Source organism: Meles meles, chromosome 7 (genome assembly GCF_922984935.1).
Source record: "Meles meles chromosome 7, mMelMel3.1 paternal haplotype, whole genome shotgun sequence".
Classification (NCBI taxonomy): Eukaryota; Metazoa; Chordata; class Mammalia; order Carnivora; family Mustelidae; genus Meles; species Meles meles.
This window is the reverse complement of record NC_060072.1, coordinates 129,967,039-129,993,170: the sequence shown is the minus strand read 5'-3', so window position 1 is coordinate 129,993,170 and position 26,132 is coordinate 129,967,039. Positions and strand designations below refer to the sequence as shown.

General features: G+C 40.9%; 1 protein-coding gene across 2 annotated transcripts in view; it reads right to left on the bottom strand.

Annotated features, from left to right (window-relative positions):
* The window catches only part of PLXDC2 (plexin domain containing 2), a 470,012-nt gene that overhangs the window by 273,198 nt on the left and 170,682 nt on the right, over positions 1-26,132 (bottom strand). For both annotated transcript variants that reach the window (XM_046011960.1, XM_046011961.1), the window contains exon 2: positions 22,738-22,949. In XM_046011960.1, coding sequence (XP_045867916.1) covers positions 22,738-22,949 — 212 coding nt within the window. The remainder of the gene's footprint in view (positions 1-22,737; positions 22,950-26,132) is intronic.

Below are 26,132 nucleotides of genomic sequence, written 5' to 3'. Positions count from 1 at the left end.
GATATATTTGGATTCCTTTCTCTTTATCTTTATAAATCTATTAGTGGGTCTATTACTGTATATCTATTACTGGTCTTTCCTTACTGTTCAAAGAGTCTCTGCTTACATTTCATGTAGGGCTGGGTTAGTGGTCATGAATTCTCTATCTTTTGTTTGCCTGGAAGATTCTCTCCTTCTATTCTCAATGATAGCCTTGCTAGATAGAATATTCTTGGTCCAGATTTTTTCCTTTCAGCGTTTTGAATATATATGCCACTCTCTCTGGCCTGCAAACTTTTCTGCTAAAAAATCAACTGATAGTCTTGGAGATTTCCCTAGTATATAACTGTTTTCTTTTCTCTTGCTGCTTTTAAAATTTTCTCTTTATCACTATGTTTCTGCCATCTTAATTACTACATGTCTTGGTATGAACCTTTTTGGGTTGATTTTGTTGGGGCTCTCTGTGCCTCCTGGATCTGGATTTTCATTTCCTTCCCCAGATTTGAAGCTTTCAGCTGTTATCTTTTTAAATAAATTTTCTGTCCACTTTTCTCTCTCTTCTTCTGGAATCTCTATAATACAAATATTATTACAGTTGATGGTGTCCTTGATGTTCCTAAGTCTATTCTCATTTTGCATAATTTTTTGTCTCACCTGCTCTGCTTGATTACTTTCCATTACTCTGTCCTCCAGGTCACTGATTCATTCCACCAATTCATCTAGTGTACTATTTTTTCAACTAGTGTATTTTTAATTTCATTTATTGTGTTCTTCATCTCTGATTAGTTCTTTTTTACATCACTGTAAAGGACTGCACTGATGTCCTCCACTTTCTAATTTTGGGTTTTTTAATTAATTAATTAATTAATTAGTGGGGAGGGGCATAGGGAGAGGGAGAGAGAGAATCTCAAGCAGACTCTACGCTGAGCATGGATCCCAATGTGGGGCTTGATTTCATGACTCAAGCCAAAATCAAGAGTTGGGACACATAACCCACTGCACCACCAAGGCACCCCTTGTTAAAATCAATTAATTAATTAATTAATTAAATGATGTCCTCCACTACTTTCTTAAGCCCAGGGAGTATCTTTACGATCATTTAGTTTAAATTCACTATCAGCATATTACTTATCTAGTTGCCCAACTCTGTATCTGTGGTATGTTAGGAAAGACAGCTACATATCCTGAACTTGAAACTAGTGGCTTTACGAAGCAAACGTTCTGTACTGCCCTAGGTGGCTGACTATTCACCAAAACCCGGCCTTTCAGCTGTGTCTCCTATGTGTGAGGTGTGCACCCTGCTGTTGTGACTGGACTGTTTTTTCCTTCAGTCCAGTTGTATGCAACGGCCCCCTTTGCCTGTTGTCGGCAGTGTTTGGTCCCTGTGCTTTAGTGGGCCAGTCTGGGGACATCTTGGGCATGGACATCAGACCAGGCATTTGCCAGAGATTCAACAGCACTCAACTGCAGGGCACTTTCTCTGCGTTGTCCCCTCAGAATCTTTTGTTGGTGGTAGGGCCTGCATTCAGACCAGTTGTCTACCTCTAGCCCCACTGTTGGGTTTCCATGACTGGTGTGTGTTTATCTTTCCCTCTCTCTGGGGCAGGAGTCATTTCGGAGCAGTGCTGGCCACTGTAGGGGCTGCTTGCACACCGCCAGGCCTGCAGCCCACCCTCTATGGGTCTGGCCTAGAGTGACTAGAGAGGGCAGATCCATTGACCTCCAGTGTTCTGGGGGCAGACGGTGTGACAGAGCGGAGGCACTAGCAAGCTTCGAGTGCTGCCATTCCTCTGCACTAAGAACCTTACAGTGCACAGACTAAGATGGGCTGTGCAGAGGGGTGGATTGGCAGAAGCACAGCTGTGGGGAGGGGGGAGGCAGCAGTACTAGTAAGTTAGGTAGTAAGTCCTGCAGATGGCCGTGTGTTTATGCGGGAGTCAGGACAGAGGAAGAAAAATGGCACTGGCCTGTTCCTTTGCTCCTAGAGGAGCTTCCTAGTGATTTCTGTCCCTCCAGGACACACTCTGAGATTGGTAAATAACTCTCTGTCCAGTATGCTTCAGGTATCTTTCAAGCTGCTGTTTCTGTGCTGTATCTCAGGGGAGCTGTGTGTTGTGTTGTCTTTTTAAGGGCCAGGACTCAGTGTCTTCTCATCCACTGGCTCTCCCAAAGTTGACCTTGCTGATTTTTTAAAATTCCAGGTTTTAAGTCTTGCTGGTTGTAAGAACTTAGGAAATTTAGTCCCTCTGGGTTTTCAAAGACAAATGTCATGAGGTTTTATCTTCCCTCCACAGGCTTCCTGGTGTGGGGTTTTGTTTCTCTCTCCTCTCCCTGCCATGGCATCCCTCCTACCCACAGGCAGTCCTGGCAGTGTTCCTGACTGCTTCTTCATACCTTTTTCAGTGGGGCCTCTTCTCTCATTTAGTTGTGGAGTTTATTCTGCCAGTCTTTGGGTCATTTTCTGGGTTTTTTTTTTTTTTTTTTTTTTAAGATTCTATTTATTCATTTGACAGGCAAAGATCACAAGCAGGCAGAGAGGCAGGCAGAGAGAGAGGGGTGGAAGCAGGCTCCCTGCTGAGCAGAGAGCCCGACGCGGGGCTCAATCCCAGGACCCTGAGATCATGACCTGAGCCGAAGGCAGCGGCTTAAACCACTGAGCCACCCAGGCGCCCCTGGGTTTTTTTTTACATAGATGTTACCATTATCTAGTGGTATCCGTGGGAGGAGGTGAGCCTGGAATCCTCCTCTACCATCTTCCCCAGAAGTCTCTGCAGGCTCACCTTTTAAATAAAGAGTTTTAGAAAGTGTCCACCCAAAAATAACTTGTTTGCACAGTTATCAAGGCACTTATAATATAGATAAATATTTTAGATTCTTAGTGAAGAATTTACTACCATAGTTTTTAAGAAGTAACATGTGAAAAAAATAAGGATAACTTGGTAAATATTTTAAGAAGATCCATTCAGTTATTCACCTATCCTTATTTATTCTAATATCATGTTCTATTTCTTTTTAAGGCTTTTTCCCTGAAATGATAGGGATTTTAGATGATATATATTTTTAAATGTCATTATTTTTCAAATGAAAACACTGAGTACTTTCTTTCCATTTCGGTTTTGAAATGATATGCAACCTCTAGAGGCCACTGCCACAGTGTTTTTCAAGCCTTCCCCTTTTGAGGTAGGTTAGAACTTTAATCAAAATATTGGTCATACTCTTAATCTCACAAAACAAACTGAGGGTTGCCAGGGGGACGGGGGGTATGGAGAGAGTAGCTGAGTTATGGACATTGGGGAGGGTATGTGCTATGGTGAGTGCTGTGAAGTGTGTGAGCCTGATGATTCACAGACCTGTACCCCTGGGGCAAATAACACATTATATGTTAATAAAAGAGAGAGAGAAAGAGAGAGTAAAGTATTGGTCATAAAATTGCTGAGCTACAGCCTAGAGAATTTCTCAAACTCTGATAAAATAAGTCTTATTCACAAGGTCTCTAGGGAAGTTGCAAGGTTTCTATCTTCAAAGTCAAAACTCTCCTCCAGCCCACCCCGCAAAATGGTAATAATGAATCTAGCAAATGAGTATGTGCATGTGTTTCACATTTCTTCTTCTTGACACGGGGCTCTGAGGAACACTAAGGTCATGCTGGTTGCCTCTGAGTGCTGACAGGCTATCCTGCAGGCAGAGAGAGCCATTGTAAACAACTCTGAGCAGGTGTGCAGGGGTGTCTGAAGTTTGTCTCAATGTTTCTGATCTTCTAATGCTTATTCCAAAAAGCAGCTTCTGAGGGTCCGCTAGGGATCAAGCTCTCCAGAGAGCGAATAATGCCCATGCACTACATTAGGCCCCAAAGAAATGCAAGCTACTTCCACATGACTTTCAAAGACCTCCGAGCTTGACTTCCCTCCAGGCCTCATGCTCCTTTCTTCTTGGGACGCTCTCTCTCTTCCCACCTTGGCATCTTGGCTTCTCAGTTCCTGGAATCTATATCCTCCCTGCACACCGCCTTCTCAAAATGCTGCTTTCTCTATCTTGAATGTTCTCTCCTGCTAGCTCTACCATTAATGTCTCAACTTCTTTAGAGATGTTTCCCCAGCTATCTTAACTTAGGAGGCCTTCATTCCCAACTAATAACCCTTATCCCTGCACCCATTTTGTTCCTTCATGTTTATGCCTCTAGACTTATTTATTACTTTACCCTACTAGACTCTAAGCTCTAAAAAGGCATGGTTCATTTCTGCTTTATTTACTAAAAAAACGCTAGCAGCTAACACTGATTAGATATTTGTTGAAAGAATAAATTTTTAAAAAATGGATGAATAAAACCTAGGAACCTTTTATCTTGTAAAAAATGTAATCATAAATATCAGTCAATAAATAGATTTGTAAAGTATACAGACATTTAACTATTTACCCAATAATAATTTCAGGCATATTTGCTAGTCCACTACTTGATACACAATAGTTCTGTGACGAATTCTTGCTGAGTACAATTGGGATTTCAGCATTTTAATAACACATCAAACAAATAAAACGTGGCCAGAGAAGAAAGATCTAAACGACTGAGGTTTATAGGTCAAGTCATGTAAGAAATGAATGGAGAAGAGAACCCTGGAAAACAAAGAACTTGCCCTACTTCATGCAGTAGTCTGAAGGAAGATACATGAGTGAATGTGCTGGGTATAACAGTCGCTAAGGATGAAAAAATAAATTTTAATAAATTAAGATGTCAAAAATCAAAGTTTCTCTCTTAAGACGGGTAAAATTCCCATTGGAAGACTCTGAACAAGGGCTATTGGGGATCTTATAGTTTCGTGAATCTGGATAAGAAATGCTTTTTATAATATCTCAGATTATTTTATCTATCATTAACTATATCTGAACTATGTTTAGTTCAGGCATATTAAAAAATATTTCCTGAAGTAACTGGTGATTAAATAAACAATTTGCTATTTAGGTAGGAAATAACCTAAAATCAATCTGAACTTTTATAAGAAAACTCTAGGTTGGTGTTTGTTTGTTTGTTTGTTTGTAATTACCATCTTTCCTTTCTACATCTTATCTCTGTCTTGTATTCATTTATTTAAGTCAAATCCCTTAGGGCACTATTTACCATATGCAATATATTTTTTTAAAGATTTATTTATTTATTTGAGAGAGAGAGAGAGAGAATCTCAAGCAGACTACACACCAAATGTGAAGCCCACCTCAGGGCTCAAATTCATGACCCCAAGATCATGACCTGAGCCGAAACCAAGAGTCAGACGCTTAACCAAAATGAGCCACCCAGGCACCCCGGTGACATCTTATTCTAAATAGGGTTATCAAAGATGCAAGGAGAAAAACACCCATCATTAACTAAGGTTTACTGAAAGATGTATGCAGTTGTGAGTGCTTCTGTCCACACATGGAAAAGGGGGGAGAGAGGTGAAGAATGTAGTCATACAGTTCCATTTCTGAGATACTGCAGCCAGAACGTTCAGACCATTAAGAAAATACTATTTACAAATAATAGGCCATGAGTAGAGAGATACACACAGAAAAGAGGTTAAGGCCTCTCTCTAGTGCCACAAATGGGGAGTCCATGTGAATGAAGAAGACAAAGCTTAGTTTGGCAAACTTTTCTTCATGAGAGAAACTATCATGAGCTCACTGAGAAATGTGTCATGAGGAAACGGGTGGAAAGAAGATGCAATATGTGCAGCCAGGCACGTGACTGGAGAAGAGTAGATTCTCATTAATAGCAGAGTAGCCAAGTTCAGATCAGAAGTTAGGTGTTCAAACTGCAAATTTCATAAGGACGTCTTTCAGGAATTTCACATTATATGGTATTTTTTTTTTTTTTAAAGATTTTATTTATTTATTTGACAGACAGAGATCACAAGTAGGCAGAGAAGCAGGCAGAGAGAGGAGGAAGCAGGCTCCCTGCTGAGCAGAGAGCCCGATGTGGGGCTGGATCCCAGGATCCTGGGATCATGACCTGAGCCGAAGGCAGAGGCTTTAACCCACTGAGCCACCCAGGTGCCCCCACATTATATGGTATTTCTCCACATACATCCGGTGTCTTTGTCCCCTGGGGCTGCAATAACTAAATACAATAGGCTGAATAGATTAAATAACAGGTGTTTATTTCCTCATGGCTCTAGAGGCTGGAAGTCTGAGCTGAGGGTGCCCGCATGATCACGTCCCGATGAGAACTCTCGCCCTGGTTTCCCACTGAGTCCTCATATTGCCTTTTCTTGGTGTGTGTGAATGCGAATAGAGCTCTCTTTCTCTCCCCCCCCACCCCTCTCCCTTTTCCTGTAAGGCCAACAAAGCTATCATACTGAGACCTCCCCCTCATTTAATCTTAATTACCTCTCTAAAGGCCCCACCTCCAAATACAGTCACATTGGATGTTAGGGCTTTGACATATGAATTTGGGGGCAGTGAGGCACAATTCAGTTCACATGACCAAGTATCAGGTATCAGGAATCAAGAGACAGAGCTGCAGTGATGTGGTGCATAGGAAAGGGCTGGCTGGCATCAGGAGCCAGAAACAGGTGATGTGAGTCCTTATCTTGACTCTGTCAATAATCCAGGCTGAACCCAGTTACTTCATCATACCTCTAGAGCAAGTGTTTTGTGGAAGGTACCATTTACATCCATAGAAACTGCTGTAAAATTGAAAAGCAATACAAAGTTCTCAGACAAAAAGTTTGCTCCCTAAAGAGTTATTTGGTTAAGCTCCATTCTTGTTTTCTTCTAAATCTATGTGCAAATTAGAAATGTTTATGGCAAGGGACATGTGGGTGGCTCAGTCAGTTAAGCATTTGCCTTCAGCTAAGGTCATGATCCTAGGGTCCTGGGACCTAGCCCCTTCACTGGGCTCCGTGCTTGGTGGGGACCTGTTTCTCCCTCTGCTGCTCCCTTTGCTTGTGTTCTCCCTCTTGCTCGCTCTCTGTCTCAAATAAATAAATAGAATCTTAAAAACAACAAAAAAGAAATGTTTATGTCTTACATATATATGTATGTATGTGTGTGTGTATGTGTGTGTATATATATATATCTCCTCAACACTACTGAATACATGGAGATCATATGATTGTGCAGTTTAAGCTATTTATTTATTATTTTTAGTAAGCTGGTTAGAGACACAGACAAGACCAGACTTCTGTCTTATTAAAAGTTGAGCCTTTTGCCAATGTTTCAAATCACTTTGATTTCCTAAATTTGTTTTACTGCTAAGTCTAAAAATGTTTCAGTCTTCTAAAAGAAGCAACAACAAAATGTTCATGTGAAGAAATGTTGTTGCTTAAAAATAATATTTATATGTAATTAAGAATATGTAGAAGTTTTTCTCTTTATGTCTGAATACTTCTGAAACATAGAATACTGAACCAATCCTAAACAAGCCAGAGATTTCTCATGACAGTGGTTTCATACACTGTAATATTTTTGAGGAACAAGAAAATAATCTTGGAGACTTCCTTTAAAATAACCAGTGATGGTAAGACCTCTAACACCATCTTCTACTTCTTGTTTTCAATAACTTGTTTCCAATGGAAACAAAAGGAAGTTGTCTACTTAGACTGTATTCACATAAAAAAGGTATAGAGGAAAAGTAGGATAGAAGAAGTCTGGAATATATGATCTAGAATCATATTATATTTGACACTGAATTCAGCTCAACATATAGTCTCTGCCTCTGAGATGCACATGAAGGCAGCTATGAGGTGACTTCTGGGAGACAACATGGTAAGTCTGCGTCAGTTAAGAATCTGATTAATCATCTATGCAGTATACACTAGCAACAGAATTTGTTGGCTCATTGGATAGATGGGCCCGTGGACATATTTTATTTTGTCATCACCGTATTCGTCTACATGTGATTAAGAAAAACAATGAAAGAGGGATGCCTCGGTGACTCAGTTGGTTGAGCATCTGTCTTCAGCTCAGGTCATGATCCTGGGGTCCTAGGATCAAGCCTCGCATTAGGCTCCCTGCTTGGCAGGAAACCTGCTCTGTTCACTATCTCTCTCAAATAAATAAGTAAAATCTTGAAAGAAAGAAAGAAAGAGAGAAAGAATCACCAACATCTTAGCATTTTGATATCCCTTGAGAAACTACAAGATCTGCTATCCTGTGCCCATGTCCCCACATGGCCACAGTCTGCTGTCGCTGGGCAGCAGCCACCTCATTAGCTGGGCGTTCTTACTCTGGTCTGCTACACTGCCTGTGTCCCATCGTTCTCCTACATCCAGGAAGAAATTCCTGGATTGCATAAATCATGCCGCGTGTGCCTTTTTTTTTTTTTTTTTTGGACTATGACTGGCATGACCCCAGGGATCAGAACCTGTCAACTGAATGTAAATCCAGTGAATATCTCTAAATATGGGACTGAAGAATCAGAACACTTGGAACCCAAGCAAGGCAATTTTAGTAAAATCACAGGAAAACAAACTTGCAGCATGCTAGGAAATTAGGAAGTGAAATCTTTCTTTTTTTTTTTTAAAGATTTTATTTATTTATTTGACAGAGAGAGATCACAAGTAGGCAGAGAGACGGGGAAGCAGGCTCCCTGCTGAGCAGAGATCCCGATATGGGGCTGGATCCCAGGACCCTGGGATCATGACCTGAGCTGAAGGCAGAGGCTTTAACCCACTGAGCCACCCAGGTGCCCCCCAGGAAGTGAAATCTTTCTTATATGGAATTCTGTTTGGGAGAAATCTACCTGAAGGAACAGGAGTAATCAAACTGAAATGGTGGTTGGTACAGGCATTTTAACAACGTAATTCGATTACTTCCCGTTAGAAGTAGGCAGGTATATAATCCATCCAGCAAATGGAAGGAGAAACTCCAGATTGATCACATCACAGGGGAACTTGGAAATCTGTCTCTCCTGACTCCCTACTGAAGTTAGGACATGGGCTAGTCTGTGCATGGAAACCCGGGGCTACAGATGATTCACCAAGGAGGAAGTGGGTGTGCCACGCTGCAACGGCCGGTGGTTGATAATCCTGTGCCCCCTCTTTTCTACTGAGAGGCCCAGTGGCCCCTGCCTATGTGGAAGCACTACTGGGGTGAGCAGTCAACTGACAAAGCCCCGTTAGCACTCCTGGCGTGTCAAGATTCATAGCCCTGGTTTCAGGTTTTCTATCAGTAGCTTGCACAGAAAGCAGAAAGGCACATCTAGGTTCTTAGTCTCTGTCCTTAGGAATGTGTGTTTCTGCAGCATTTTAATTTCTGGTTTTCTGGGAGGGAAAGCAGAGAAAAAGACAGAAAAGGGGATAAAATCAGCTACAGGACAAGCTAAACGACTAAAGAAAGAGCAGAAGCTGCGGCGGCCGGCTCTAGCCCAGAGGATCCCTTTCCCGGCCTTTGCAAACTGCTGGTGGCATCACTTTGCTCCAGTCCAGAACTCTGTTAAGGCGTGATCCTGCTAAATTCTGGCACACTGCTGTCTCCTACTTGGGTTTTGTATGTGGACAGACTCAAATCTGCAATCCCTCAAAAATACAGCTTTGGGGAAGAGGGGAGAAAATCTGGGTAGGGAGCATGAGCTTTCCATCAGTACAAGGAGATGGGGGGGCTCCGGTGGAAACAAGCTCTATATTCAGATGGGCACTGAGGATGTGTCCCTGTGTCTGTACTGGAGGGCCAGAGGGGGGGCTCCCCACCATGGCCATGGGATACACGCTTTCTCCGCACCTCTGTAATTGCCTTTTCCTAGTTCTTCATCTCTTCCTCGGCAGCAGTAAAAGGTACTCAGACCATTTGAGTGCAAAACAAATCTACTGTTGCACCAAGAATCCCAGCGGACGAACTGTAATTGCATACCCCACTTCACTACTCATTTTAATGTGGAAATGGCCAACACAAATATCAGGCTTTTGCTGGTAATCTAGTGTTAGTCCTTGTCACATTCTGTTTTACTCACAGTCCAAGCCACAAGCGAGTCTTGGTTTTCTTGGTCAAAAAGGGAAGGAAAGTCTATCTTTTCTGGGTTTTTTTTGGTTTAACCCTCGCTTAAATGCCACTCTTCTTGCATCTAATAAAATCTGCTTCAGGTCAATGAATGTTTTATGAACATGAACAAAATCTTCGGCCTTGTCTCCTCTATTAGAGGTTGTCATCTGAGTTAGACTTCCCCAGTCTGGGTCTTTTGAAATAGTCTGGTCATTTATGGTTTTATGGTTTTATGGTCATTTATGGCTTTATGGTTTGGAGAAATATCCACAGAGTGTCATTTGCCAAACCTTGCTTTAAATAGAGAGGCCTTTTCACTTCCTCTAGAAGGGAACTTACTTTATACCTCTCTCGTGACCTTGCAGTAATGGAGACACGGGAGGGCAGATTTAGACTACCCAAGTTGTCAGTGGTATGTGAGTTTCTAGGCAAAAGCAATATTCGGCGGAGATGGCAACTTTACCACTAAGGAAAAAGAGGGACCTCAGCGATCAAAACAGACCAGGAAACAAGCCTCACAGGGTCCATGAAGGGAGAGAACTGGCGGGCCACATCAGAGCTGCTCCATTATTTGAAGCCCAACATCCTATGTCCTTTCCATTTTTCATAATGTCTGATCCATTATTTAGAAAAACTCGAGATTTGATTCCTCATCCTCCCTTCATCTTCCAGCGTCATTATCTAACAATAATGCTTATTTAAAGCATTCACTGAAGCAAAAGGGAGCATTGGCCAGTCCTCCAGGTAGCTGTTTAATTTTTAATGTCCCCATGGAAAAAAATGTGCTTGGTTGTATTGCTTAGGAAAATAAGATACTGAATTCACATATAAACTAAGGGTCAGGTAGAAAGGCGCTATTCAAGCCACCATTAATTTTCTCCTACAGAGGGAAGTTTTATTAACCATGATTAGGACTGATGAACGCACACATATGTGTACTTGCACATACACACAATACATGCACGCACAAACATCCGTAGATAACACACACAAACATACATTTACAAAGTACCAAAATTACCAAAATTAATATTTACAAGCTTTGAAGAAAAAAGTCTCTAGGATATATCAACCTGACCTACACATATGGGTTTTTTTTAACTAACTACCTACAATGCCAAATTCTTCAGTTTTAATTTTGCAACTGCAGACCAAAGAAAGACAATGGCACATTGGTGTAGCAGCTACTGAGCGGATAGAAGATGGCGAGGTAGAAAGCAGTGCTAGAATAAAAAGGAACAAAGCAAGAAAATTAATGTTTGTCCCAGATTCTGCTTCCATACTGTCAACTTGCTCGTTGCTTTGTTTCAGGGACGGTTTCAAAGCAGGAAATCATTTCCTCTTTCTAGATTCTTTATTGCCAACATTTAAAAAGTCAATAGGAAATCAGGAAGGACAGTCCCACAGTCATTTACCATTTATTCTAATTTGCATTCCCAAGTGCTAACCAACTTAAAAAAATAATTCCCTTTGAAGACGGTTAAACATTTTTCTTAAGGACATAAAAATGCATGATTTTTTCTTTTGTTCTTTCATGTAAATGACTTTGGTTGTATGCAGAATATATCATATTCTTTTTTTAAGTAACAAAGTTAAGAAATATACCTTTACAAAGCAAAAAAAAAAAAAAAAAAAAAAAAAACCAAATCCTTCAAGTGGCCATTACAATTGTTCGGCAACAAAAATGCCTGAACAAAGCTGGTCAAATACATGCTAAATCTGCTCAGACCAAGAAAACCTCTTCAGTGAGGCAAAATAACATTTTGACCATCGTGGCGAAAGTGATCTTGATTTCCATTTCAGTTCTGTGTGGACCAATGAGTGACTGAACTGTAGCCTCCTTCTGGCCTGTAAACAGACTCATGTTGGATGGGCTGTCGGCAGGAGGGATGGGGAGGCTTTGAATACAGTGATTATTTCTGTAGATTTCTAGCAAAAATACCACTTTCCACAGGTTTTTGAGGAACAGTATATATACAAAGAATAGTCTAAGTCTTTTGTTTACCTTGAGAGACAATTTTATTACCACCAGGTCCAATTAGTAATGTGAAGAAATTTTCTAATGATAATTATTATTTTGATCTGGCATATTTCTATATTTATTCATAAGGTTGTTTCCTTTATTCTTTAGACTTCATTTTTCCACTTTGAATATGACATTTTTCTATTCTGGTAAAGATTAATTCTGTTCACTTGTAAAAATCATGACATCTGATTTCTCACTGGACAGAGAAAGAGGACAAGTCATTCTTTGTTCAACTGGTATTTAAGAAGGAGAATAATTGTTTACACTTGATTTTTAAGATAATAGATCACTATATAGTACTATTTATAATGAATGAATTCACTGTCTTTTTAAGTTCTTTGGGAAGGTTTGATAGTGTTTCTATGTAAACATTTCCACAACATGAAATTTTAAATGATCTTTTACTCTACACTACTTTTAAATGACAGAAGAAGTAAAAAAATGTATTCAGATATGACCACTGTGCAAAGTCTAACCTCAAGTAATTGGAGGATATTACAACTTAAAATTTTCTTAGAGAATAAAAAATCTGACAATCACAAGTCATTGCATTTAACTTTGAAAATTATAAAATGTTCCAGGCTAGAATTCATAAAACCCTAAAAGCTTAGAAAGAAGCATTACTAGCATTGTTGTTGTTGTTGTTTTTCTGTGTTTTTTTTTTTTTTAAGAGAGAGATCACAAGTAGACAGAGAGGCAGGCAGAGAGAGAGGGGGAAACAGGCTCCCCGCTGAGTGGAGAACCCAATGTGGGGCTCGATCCCAGGACCCTGAGATCATGACCTGAGCCGAAGGCAGTGGCTTAACCCACTGAGCCACCCAGGTGCCCCACTAGCATTGTTTTTTAAGGCAGAAAATCCCATCACCAGATGAAATGCTTTTAGTTTTGGAAGTACCTAAAAGACCCCCTTAAAAGGTGCTGTGACTAAGTGAAATTTTTAAGTTAAACAGATAGAATTTTGCTTTGTAAGACTTTCTTTCAAATACCTTCGGTCACAAGTGGGATCAGTACTGTGAATCCAAAATAAGGTAGATGATAGATGATAGACAGAGGCGTTGTCTAAAAGGTGAATGTGAGTGTTTTCCGTAGCTTTGCTCTTTGAGCTGGAGATTGGGTAAACATATGACATTTACAAAAAAGCTAGAAATTATTCATAAAAGAGAAATAATTTCAGTAGTGTTTAATCCATTCATTCAATTCAGTGCCCTGGATTCCAAGCTATTATTTCAGTTTAAGAGCTCAGGCCTGAAATGCCATATAGAAAATAGCTCAAAACAACTGTCCCCAAGGGCTGCAGAGTTCAATCCCTCTCTTGTTTCTAGACAGCTTCAGATACCTCTGCGTTGCTGGGGCATGAACAGAAAGGTTTTCTTTCTTCCAAGAAGAAAATTAAGGTATTTACTCTTTTCATTCTGAATGTTGACCACCCTTTCTTAAAAGGACCTTCATATATTTGATGCCTTCCTTAATAGAGTGCCACATTAGCAAATTTCTTTATGACAGAGGCAAAAGCGATGAATATGAATATATATAGGCCTGCTTTGTTACAAAGAGACCCTTCTCTGCCTTAAAATTGCTTCAGAAATGCAAGGTGAAGGGAAAGTCCCCTAACACTTAGTAAAAATATACATCATTGCAAAAATTGCCAAAATGCAATTTTTGATACCTTCAGTTTAAATAGTCAGAAAATTTTAGGTGTCTCCTGTATTTGTAAAGGCCAACTCATCTGTAATGTAAAGGCTTGTGGTGTTTCCATCTAAGTCATAATATTTGGCAAAGACCCATGAGATATCTTTGACAAGGTCCACAGAAACTTATGGGGGTCACGTAAAATTACAGACCATCACTGTGTATCAGAGGACTGTAGTCTTTATTTTCCCAATGCATTGGTGGTACATGACAGAGCGCACATTGATTTGTTAGATAAAATAAGTGGTGAACACTTGGTGTGATTTAGTGTACTCAACTAGTATTAGTATTTCTAAAAATTAAGTTCGTTTCATCATAGGGGCTGGCAGATACATTACACTCCAAATCTTCATGGGCATAATAAGCAGTGGCCCTGCTACTCCTCCAGATGTAGTAATAAAAATCATGCTATCGACACGCCTGTGCCAACCCATACCTATTTAGTCTTTGAGCTATAATCACTTTATTACTCTGTTTCGGATTCTGAAAAAAAAAAATCACAGAAAAAAACGAGTCGTTAAAGTATAATCAATTAATATAGAATGGGGGTGTCCAGTGAATGACCCCAGAAGCTGCCTCTCTATTGCCCAGAAAATACCTATCTAAGGAGACAGGTTATACACCACACAATGAAATGTACTCAGTTTGAACCCAGCTTTCTGTGGCAGCTGGTAACCCCAGTCCAGGTGCTGGTCTTTCCTAAAGGACTGGCAAGTAAGCCTGATGGATTATGCTTGACCCTTGAATATATACATACATATATATATTTAAGATCTTATTTATTTTTTTGATAGAGATAAAGATAGAGCAGGAGAGAGCACAAGTGGAGCAAGGGCAAGGGGAGAGGGAGAAGAAGGCTCCCCACTGGGCAGGGAGCTCTATGCAGGGCTTGATCTCAGAACCCAGGGATCATGACCTGAGCTGAAGGCAGACACTTTACTGACTAAGCCACCCAGGCATCCTGATCCTTGAGTATTTATTTCCCTTGTGCAATGCCAGTCTCATGCTTCTCCAAATAAAGGGGAAAACCAAATGGCACACAGCCCTGCCTGGAGCACTGTCCCTCAGTGGGACCCTTCTTCATGGACTGCCCAGAGAATAGGAGACTCAAGCATCTGCTGTCTTTTTTGCTCCTGACTTCAGTCCCATACTTAGTGGAACTTGGGCCTTCACCCTAAGACCCTTGCTCAACATATTAAAAACTGTCCACGTTCTAGACTACCAAAATAATTAATCTGCTTTTACAGTAAGATTTTTTTTAAAAAAATCAATCTAGATAAAGATCTAAACCTATGGCATTAAGCAGTACCATAATTTTTGATATTGGAAATAATAATTTTCATAAAAGTATGTTTTGAATGTCCCATTGGAAGTTGGTTTGGATAAAAAGGAAAAAGGATTGCAAGATAATACAATAAGAATTCAATTGATGAACACTTACCTGGTGTTTCCTCTGTTAGGGGTTTTCTCTCGCTGCCCTAGTTAATACAAAGAAAGGCAGAAAATAGTAGCTGGGTCCTCATGAATAGGTAGGAAATCGAGGTAGGAAAACTCTGTGCAATATTTTTACAATGAATCTAAGTGGTCTGGTAGAGGGAGGTTAAATATGGTGTTCTCTTTATACATGAAGAACACAGGAACATTATTCACTCTAAAACATAATTCTTGTTCTGAAATAAATTATATGACTAACAGACTTAATAATTTTACAACCTGCATGTATCACTTCAAAAACTATTTCCATGCTGTTACTGCAAGTAAACTCAATTAGTTAACAGTGAAGCATCATAGAGATAATTCTGTTAATTTTTACGGAACTCTTTGAAGGACAGTTATGGATCTTTTTTCATTTTGGTTTCAATAGAGAGCTGACATGTCAAGTTGAGAATAATCTATAATTGAGCAAGATATATGATACTCTTTTTTAATGCTCATTATCTTTTTAGAGTATGAGCAATAATTGCAGGTAAGTTCTGCCTGACTTACTATTTTCAGTGCATTTTCTTCTCTGAAGACTAAAAGTCCTCATCAATATTCCAGAAGAAACCAAATGGGACTCAATCAGAAGTTTAAAACTAGGTATTTTTGCCAATTACCCAAACAGAATGCATAAAAATAGACTTTGTTGTCAGTGTACATACAACCTTTGGCAATATGGAGTTGAAAACATCGGGCCAGTTCCCAACCCATATGAGATGGGAGGTGTCAAGTGTGTAACGGGTCACCCTGCTAGGGAAGGAGATGATAGGGATCCACAAGGGACTCTTGGCATCAAGCCAGCACCAGAATGGGAGGCAAGAGTTCAGGCATGGTGGCTGGTGTAAGTTAGTGAGTCAAATTCAGAGTATTTCTGAAATTCTTATGTTCATCCATAACTTTCCTCTAACAACCATCTCATTTTACCTGACAACAGTTCTCATCTAAATGAATTCATCTCTCCATCCCTCAGATTTGGGCTTTTGGATGCAAGTCCCACTCAGCCGCCCCTCCGCCCTCAGCAGTATTTTAGGAGCATCAGCGCAATCCTGCCTTTCCCTATTTAAAAACTTTCAGTAGCTTCCATGTACCTTCTTGATCAAGTCCCAATTTCTTAGCACAGTGTTAACTGAACACTTGAGTCCCCCCCAGATTCATAAGTTGACACCTAGTCCTCAATGTGATGGCATGTGGAGGTGTGGCCCTTGGGACATGATTAGGTCACGAAGGTGGCATCCTCCCGAATGGGATCAGTGCCCTTATAAAAGGGACCCCAGAGAGCTTTCTAGTCCCTTCAGCCATGTGAGGACACAGCAGAAAGACAGCCTTCTGTGAACCAGGAAGTGGGCTCTCCTCAAACAACAAAATCAAACCTGCCAGCGGCTTGATTTTGGACTTTCCAGATTGCTGAACTGTGAGAAATAACTGTATGTCATGTAAGCCCTCCAGTCTCTGGTAGTTTTGCTATAGGAGCCTGAAGAGATCAGGACACATCACCTAAAAGGGAGTTTAAAGCCTTAGTCCTGCCTATCTGTCTAAAACTCTCTGTCTAGAAATACCAGGATGCTTGGCTACCTTCTAATGTTCTCTTTCTCACTTGCTTTAGATGATGCCTTGTCTCTGTTAATCCTGGCTCTCTACAGAATAAGAGTCTTCTTCTGGGTGCTGATTAACTTATGCAGTACTTTGCCTCCTTTCCAATCACACACCCTCACAATGCTTGCTTTCTCATCTTCTGTGGAACCAAATCTGACACCTACATTTCATTTGGGAAATTTCAATTCACTATTGAGTTGAGTAAGTGTGCTTCTCCAGGATTAATCTGAGTACTCCCTTCACACGGCTTTCTGATTCTGCAACCACACATACTGAAGCCTCTGCAAGTTTAAGCTCTCCTAAAATGGAAATGCCTCATTAAAAAAAAAAATCTACACCAGCTTTTCATAATAAATATAGTAGCAGAGTTATTCAGTATCAGGTGATAACCTTTCTTTTGGAAAATGTCACAAAGCTGCACACATTCTTCTCATATGTAAGTATTATCTTCTGTGACTTCACTGAGCAGAAAGGTGGCCTAAGGAAAGAATAGGGATGGCAGTATTTTGCAAATTTTCCTTACTCTATTTCTGTGAAATGGGGTGATCTTATTATTACCCCATATTTATATTCATTTTTGCTATTGTCAGGTCTTTGAAATGAAGAAAGTCTTGCTTACACTTGAGACACAGAAGCGGTAAGATTTCCATTGTTGAAAAATATTCTGATGTATTCTCTATGTCGCAAACAGACCAGAAAGACTCTGCCCTCATTCCAAGTTACGGAGTGTCTTTTTCTTTGTAATACAATCATCAAAGCAATCATAATCTCTTTTAGATAAAGTAGTTGCCAGTGACTTCTTTTCTTTCAAGTGGATTGCTTAATTACAGACTGCAATAAAATATTAGAGCATATATTATAACCTTGTGTGCAGTGATCAGTGACTGCTAACTTTTTAAAGAAATGTATTATGAAATTAGTCAAAGGAAGATGCAGACACAGTTGGAAATATGCTATAGCAGAAGATCAAAAAGAGTTGTTACATATGCAAAAAGAAGAAAAACAGTTGGCCTCTGGATTTTAGCTACAGCCATCACACATACTTGCTGACCATTCTCAATTACACCTTCCTCAGATAAGAGCTTTAAACATTTTTTTTTAAGATTTTATTTATTTGACAGAGATCACAAGCAGGCAGAGAGGCAGGCAGAGAGAGAGGAAGGGAAGCAGGCTCCCCGCTGAGCAGAGAGCCCGACGCGGGGCTCGATCCCAGGACCCTGAGATCATGACCCGAGCCGAAGGCAGAGGCTTTAACCCACTGAGCCACCCAGGCGCCCCCTCAGATAAGAGCTTTAATGTGAACATAGATGATGCAATTGCCATATATGGCTGCAATTTTTAATTTGGTACCAAGACGAGAAATCCACAGACAGGTTGTTGACAGGCAACTCAATTTTAACCTAAGATTTTTCAGGACACTTCTATCTTCAAAATCAATAGCAAAATCTGCTTTGTGGTCTAATTCTCTGCAACTCAAAGGGTGGCCTGTGGGCTGGCCACATGTGCAACCCCTGAGAGGCACCGGGCTCGCTCACCATTTCTGAGTTACTTTGGATCATGGAGCTACACTTACATGATCCATAAACCCTATTTTATTTTGAAATATTCCCTTCTTCAAGCTATCCCAGTGCTTTTGAATCAAGGCAAAAAAAAAAAAAAATCACAGTTGACAATTCTTCCTAGAAACACTTTCATTGTCCTAAGATGGGGAAGACGAAGCTCAAAATACTGTATGGAATAAGCAACAAAAACTCCAGGTTTGGTTCAGTGTGTGAGAAAGGAACTTGTGACAGATTTCTGTAAAGTGAAGAACTGTAAGTTACCAACACGGTGATATGAGTTGGCTGATGTAACTGACTTTCATGAGCATCAATAATTCTCACCAAACACTGCTCAGGCTCTCCCCATTCCAAAAGGTGCCACTGAGGCTGTAAGAGCTCTGTGCCAGCCAAGAGAGGAGCAATCACCAACAAGGTGAAGATACATGGGCTGCTCGTCCACACGCAGGTCCCTGGGGCCATGGGATCCACGGAGCTGCTCTAACACAGTGATTCAGCCTTACCTGAAAGTCTGGGGAGCCCTTGTGTTCCTAAAGGAATGACAAAAAGCAGCACACCAGTGACTGCTCTTAATCCCCACCCATCAGAAGAAGGCACGGTCATGTGTCCACATGAACAGAGAAAGTACAAGAAGAAAAGGCAGGCCCGGTCAAAATTCAGATCAGCAGAGGCATTTGCCAACTGTTGAGTCTCCACTTATTCATCAGGAAATATAAATGATTTCAAAACATCTTTATCTTCAAGGGAAGAATATTAAAAGAAAGGAATGAAGGAATGAAGGAAGGAAGGAAGAAAAGGAAGGGAGGGAGGAAGTTAAGAAAAAAGAAAAGAAAAGAAAAGAAGATAAAAAAGAAAGTAATAACAACAACAACAAGAAGAAACTGACTGGAAGAATTTTCCAGTTTTCCAGTCCCTCTATTATCTGTTCTTGGGCAGAGCCAGAAAAAATACTCTCACCAAGTTAAGAGAATAACAGCCTTTGTTTATGTCTGAATGAATTTGTGCCAGAATAGTAAATATGCTATTGTCTTTTGTTTTTGTCTTTGGTGAAAGTGGGGTAGAAAGTCTAGACAATGGCCCAAGCAGGGGAGGACATGCATAGGAATGCCATTCTGGGGGTTGAAGTCTCACTGGGATACAAATTCTTTTCACAGCCACTACTATAGTCTGGGCTCTGGGACCAAATAATTCCCATTCTTGACATCGACTCTGGAAGCATCTAAGGGAAAAAGCACACATTGTCTTTCATGCTCATTGCTTGTATTAAGCGATATAAATCAAAATGCTTATTCCCAAAAGAAAGACTTTGTCACAATGCCGGCACAGAGTAGCCACTCTATCACCATTTGGTTCCTTTCTTCCTTATTTCTGTTTAAGTCCATCAGGCAAAATATTTTCCCTAAAAGAGACACAACAATGTTCAAAAATGCCATTTTAAGGGCCAGGATAAATAAACTTTGCCGAGAAGTTTCAGATGTAGGCTTTTGTTTCCAGAACTAGAGGTAGTGCCAAGGAGTGACTTATGGGACTTTAGTCCCCAATAATCTCCATCAATCCCCAGAACCCCATCAGGATAAATAAACTCCTCAAATAAAAGCAGCCTTCTTGTTGTGAAATCCAGCTTCAAGAGAAGTCTCCTTCCCCCCAGAATGAAACCCTGAATCACTCTCACGTCAATATTGGGGTGCCTGCCACTATCCCAAATCATTACCTAATCAACATACCATTTACTTTTTCCTTCTCTTAGAGGAAGCAAAGTCAAATAGAAAGAATAAATCTTGGGAGCTGGGCGGGCCTGGGTTTAAATACCAGCCCCTTTATTCATTAATGGAAGAGTTTAGGGAAAATACTAACACTAAATCTGAAATTGCCCTCATGTAAAAGTCACTGAGATTACCCAATGAACCTGGAGATGCAAGTCTCAGTTGGCTGATACCAGGACCAGATAAGATAATCTCCATAAGGCCCCTGGTACATCTTAGCACCAAGCAGTCACCCACACACAGCTCTCTGCACCAGCACCATCCTTCTTTCTTTGTTTTATGGACTCAAAATCCCTGACATTATGGGATCTCCTCTGTTTAAGGTAAGAAAAGAGAAAAACTGGCTGAATAACAACATCAGAGCATAACAACAACTGGGACTGTGTTCGGAGGAGTGTTCATACATCCCCTAGCAAAGGGATTTTCTATTTTACAAACGATTCAGAAAATTCAGCATCCTGCATAGAGATCACAGAGTTGGAGGAATGTGTGTTCTCCCCTTTCAATCTCAGTAAGCTACCAGTTCTGGGCAGAAGAGTAAACATCTCTGATTCTGTTCCGCTCTCCTTTCTTTATGTGGCACCCCAGCTAAAGAGTGCTCAGGGAAGAATTATGTTGCCCTCTCCGAGTTGCTATAACAACACTGTTGCCAAAATAGCAGGCACTCTGCAGGAGTCAGAATAGCCTCTTACAGATATTATATGCCTTCTGCTCCTGGTACCTCCTCTGTGTCCTGTTAAGGGGCCTGGCTGGAGCAGCCAGGGAGCATGAGTCCCATACCAGCTAAGGGGATGGAGAGGGGTTTTGAAAATTGCTGGGCCTCTTGCATATACAGAATCCCAATGACTTGTGCTTCACATCTTCTGAAGATTCCTCTTACTCTGCAGGAACAAAATGATGCCTTGATACTATTTGGAGAACGATGTAGTGTCTGTTTCATGAAGCTGAGTTCTTTTCCTAAATAATGAGTATTTCCTGGCAATAAAAAGAATCTTGTCTGGTTCTGAAAACATATAAACCTGCTACCTGGGAGAAAATATTCAGCTCAAGAGAGAATATTCAAAAGACAATATTCAAGAGACAACATTCAAATATTCAAGAGACAACATTCAAATGGACAATGGCCAGACCACGGATAACCACAGAACTCTGACCTCCAACCTCTACAGCAACCAGTCCAGTAAGCCAGAATGCAAGCTTGGCAGCAATCAGCCCTGAATGGGCAGGAACTGAGGAGCAACTGACAGCTTTCCTATTTTTCTTCCCTAGGTCCAACTCAGTATATATGCTCCCCAAATCGATCACAAGAGATGCTCTGCTTCCAATTGGCCCATCTCCAGCTCCTCTATGCCAACAACTTTCCAGTGAGCCCATACCTGAAGACTTCTTTTTTTAAAGACGTATTTATTGAGAGAGAGAGTGAGAGAGAGAGAGCACATGCACGTGCTCATGCACATGGTGAGGGGAGGGCAGAGGAAGAGAATCTTCAAGCAGACTCCCTTTTGGGAGCAGAACCGTAAACAGGGGCTTGATCTCAGGACCCTGAGATCATGACCTGAGCTGAAACCATGAGCCGATGCTTAACTGAGCCATCCAGGTGCCCCATCCTTCGCTTTTCTTAAGTAAGAAATTTTTCCACTCCCTTGCCTGCTTCTGAGTCTCTGCCAGAGGGACGTGATGGCAGCTGACTCTTGCTAGAGCAAACTGAATAAATAACCTCCATTCTCATTTACGTGTTTTTTTGCTTATTTCCATAAGATTAATCTGTTTGTTTTTGTTAGATCTAGTGGACTAACAGGATCATATTTTATGATTTGCAATGCTAAGGACTATGAGAATTTAAGCCATGTAATACCACCCTTGCAGTCTGCCCAGAATGTGTCCTCAGCGAACTTCCATCCTCATCAAACCCATCTCCAACTCTCCTCCTCCCACTTCACAGCTCCAAGCATAATAAAGAACTGCTTACAGTCACTGAGTGAATGACCCGTTTGCCCAGAACTGCCTTGTTTTTAGCACGGAAAGCCCTCTACCCGAGGAAACCATTGTTTCTAGCAGTGAAACCTGAGGAAACTATTCAGCCCCAGTTCAGCGCTGGGACCATCGGTCACCCTATGAGACTCTCCAGCCTGCCCCAGCATTCTAAGACTCTGCCATCGCAGATGCAATTCCCTCTGCCCGGAATCTTCTTTCTCACCCCTGACAGGAAACCAGCCTGTCAAACTCCCCTCAGCCTGCCAAGCCCCTGCCTAAATGTCCGTACCCAGGCTGAGCCTCTTTGAACGGCGCACCCTCAGTCCAGGAGGTGATCTCTCCTTCCTCCATGACGTGCGCTAGCTTGTATATATCCTTGTACATATCACGTAGCACCACGCTGATCTGGTACACAGCGACTGCCTTGCAGGCAGGTGCTGTGTCGTGTTCCTCTTTTGTGTCTCCTCTTGGTCGCCCCCACAGCAAACCAATGTTTGTGTGTTTTGTGAGTAAATCTTCTCATGGGTGATTCAATGGCTTAGCTAGGATGTATTTACTTATTTCATATAGGTATAATTATTGATTACTGAATTACTGAATATTGACTAGTTATTTATTACTGAGTTAAATTAATCCTTACAAAAAAAATCCAAAAGCTCTCGATTGAACTGAAGGCGGAGCCTGTACACTGGTGGATCCATTTCAGTTACCCGGAGGATTTCCCTACCTCAATCTGGGTGGTATTGTCCTGCCCATCATCCAGCAGCAGGTCCGTGAAGCCTCTGGGCTCTGGGGAGTCTTGGCCCATGCTTGCTCGGTTGGAGTCTACTGCCTTGAGAGCATCTAAGCTCCTTTTCCACCGGTGGCTGAAGGCATGTGTGTCCACTTCCACTTCCTCTTCTGTTTGCGGGAAGACCCGAGCAACTTGATAGTGCCAGTCTGTTCGAACAAGAAATAAAATAACGAGTTACCACTTGTTATGAGTCATACACACGCTAGCTAATAGAGCAGAAAAATAATTTTGCCCGTCATGAAGACAGGAAACTAACTCCTAGCAGGGAAATCTGTTTGATTGTAATGTTTTGAGTTGGTATGAACATCTCTGAGTAGAATGCAATTTTAAAACACGCCATAAGTCGTGACAATGGTTAATAGGCAGGTCCAGCAGAGTCCCTAAAACAGATGTGCAGCCCTAAAGCAATGCATATCTATTCTCTCCCCTCCCCGCCCTCCACACACACACTTCGTAAACATTCTCTAGTTGTTCTGAGAAAATAAGCTACAGTCCCAACAAAAGAATGAAACCTAGTGACTGTTAGCACATTTGAAAAAAAATAAAAGCCAGACATTATTAACTTGTGAGCTTACAGTCCTTTCACACAAATTCTCCTGGGCAGGAAAGAGGCAACCGTGTATTCGAATGGGTTAAATAATATATGGAACGATCTTTGTGTAAATGTGTTAACCTGCCTTGTAGCTCACCAGTCAGATTTGGTTCATTGCCTACCTCATTTAGTAAGTAACACCCTTAGGAGGCATCGCGAAGGCTCTTGTTCATTTGTGCCTTTCTCACCTTGGACTCTTGTGAGGGTGGTAAAGGATGACAGTGATAGGCACTTAGAGAAATGGATGGGAAAGCAAAGAGACCAAATCACAAAGGTATTTTAAAGCCATCAGCAGGGACTGACCTCACTGACCCAGCTCATCCTACTACTACAGGAGGGAAAATAAGATTTAATCATTACTCCTAGTCTTTCATTTCAGTAGGTCAGTAGGGGAAGGTGTATCATAAGTATGGGAAATTCAGTTTCTGACCAAGAGGAACAGCCTTCTTCTACACAACTAGTGCCCAAAGATATGAATTGACAGTCTTTATAACTGGCAGGATACAAGTTCAAAAAGGGCTACGGGAACAGTGATTTAATTATAGCTGTGATGTTGCCCTCAATAGAACATTCCAGGAAACGAAGATGTATTTAATGTGACTTACAATGCCATTGTATCAGCAACTTAGCACTCTAATAACTAAGTTAAGGCTACCACTATTAATCACTCGGAAATGGTCTAAAATATTTCCCTTTCATCAGGAAGGTAACAATAATTCTTCCAGACAGAAAGGATATTCCTTGGTTTCACCATGAACTTATCTTCTTCATGCCTTGGCAGATACAGCCCAGAGAAAACTACCACCATAGTGTTGGTAATCTACACTTTTCCCCGGGCTCATAGAATATTAGAGCTTAAAAGAACCGTGAAGACAGAAATGGCCAAGAGTTCCACAAAGAGGAAACTAAGAGCCAGAGAAACGTAGCACCGTGCACAATTCCCAAAATTGTTGTAAGGCTGAAAAATCTCATGTACATAAAGGGTTGATCATGTTCCACCCTGACACTCACAGTAAACATTCAATAATTATGTCTAATGAGTATTGTCACCATCACTATAGAAAGTGTTTCTTTTTTAACACTGTTGTCCCACTGGCCATTGAATGGTGCTCAGTAAATGCCTGCTGAATGACTAATGGATAAATGAACTGTTGACAGTCTCTTTGGGGCAAGAATGATTGGACCAGCCAGAATTAAAGGAAGAAATATTGTACAAGGATTCAAAAGAGCTGGGGTGCAATTTCTTTTTTTTTTTTTAAGGTTTCCAGGATATGGGGCCCAGCATAATTTAAAAAACTCTGTGCTTTGGTTGCCCTATATTTTAAGTGGGAATGAAAATATCTTACCTACGAAAGCAGACAGCTTTTCCTAAGGATGTGTCAGGCTCTAAGACCTATGATTCTAGGCAACGCTACATAAAGCAATTTTATTTGCTTTATTTATATATCCTGCCTCATTACCAAAATTATATGAGGCAAGCTTACAACAAAAGCAAGCAATAAAGTTTTATAATAACCTGATAAGACCTGCTGCCCAACACTTAGGTTGAGTTTAGAGGTGTGCATTTGTCCTGCACTGAGTGGGGTGGCCCTTCGAATACAAATAATCATATCCGAACAACTGAAAATCTATACAGAATTCTTGTTAGAATGTCAGTCTAGGTAGGAAATGTAGTCAGTGTAATGTAGTTAATAGATTAAATGCTCCTGGATTTAAAAATGTTTTTTAAAATGAATCACACAAAGGGAACAGCTCCAAGCAGAGGTTTGTCATTCCCCAAAAATGTAAATCAGGAAGTCTATCTAAAACTTCCAAGAATTAATCTTTATTAAAATCTTCAAAATAGAATTTTCAAAACAACTCTTGGTTTCTTTGAAATGGGTGCTATTGTTGGATATCAACTGCCTGATCTTAATGTTGTTATTATCTTCCGGAGAATTGTAACAGAAGCCAAAATATGGTATTTTCCATGATGCCTGTAAGCCAGTAATGTTACAGTAGCCCTTGTGATTCCTCCAAGGGCAGGGAGAGATGGAGGAATAAGTAACATTGGAGGGGATGTCTGCACAGAAAGTCAACTTCTCAACTTCCTTGAGTCCCCTTTTTCATTTTCCCCCTACCCTAGAGAACACATGAAAAGGCACTTCAAAACTCAGGGGTGATAAAGCCCACGTTCTCCATTGTTAGAAACAAAGAGACCATTAGATTGAGGTGGTTCTGATACCTGAGAAGCGTATGCAAGCAAAGCAAACCCTATACCTATAAATGTCTCCAGGTTGAGAAATCAAGACCCAAGGATAACCAGTCTCACACAGCTAACTGTGCTTCTCTGAATCAGGTAACAGCTTAAGCCAAGCAAACAGTTTGCTTTCTTTTGCCTTTTCCCCATGCTAGTCTCTCCCCCAGGCCCTGTTGTTGGATCCTTCCTGATCCTTTCTGGCTCAGTGCTGCAGGAATGAAACTGATTTTTGTTTACGTAAATTCTTGATTTTTTTTTTTCATATGCCTCAGTTTATCTTTGAACACCACTTAAGTTGAAATTTGGGATGTTTGATTAATGTGTCAAATTCTTGTTTTCGTCATGAATATTCAAACTAAGGCTTTAGCAGGATTACTGGGGAAGGTAAATTTCACAGACAGGGAGGCCTCCTATAGAAGACATGCATACATACTTCCCCTTGTAATCCCTAGATAGCTATGGGATTTTGGTGGGGATTCCCATCCCCCACCCCCTTAA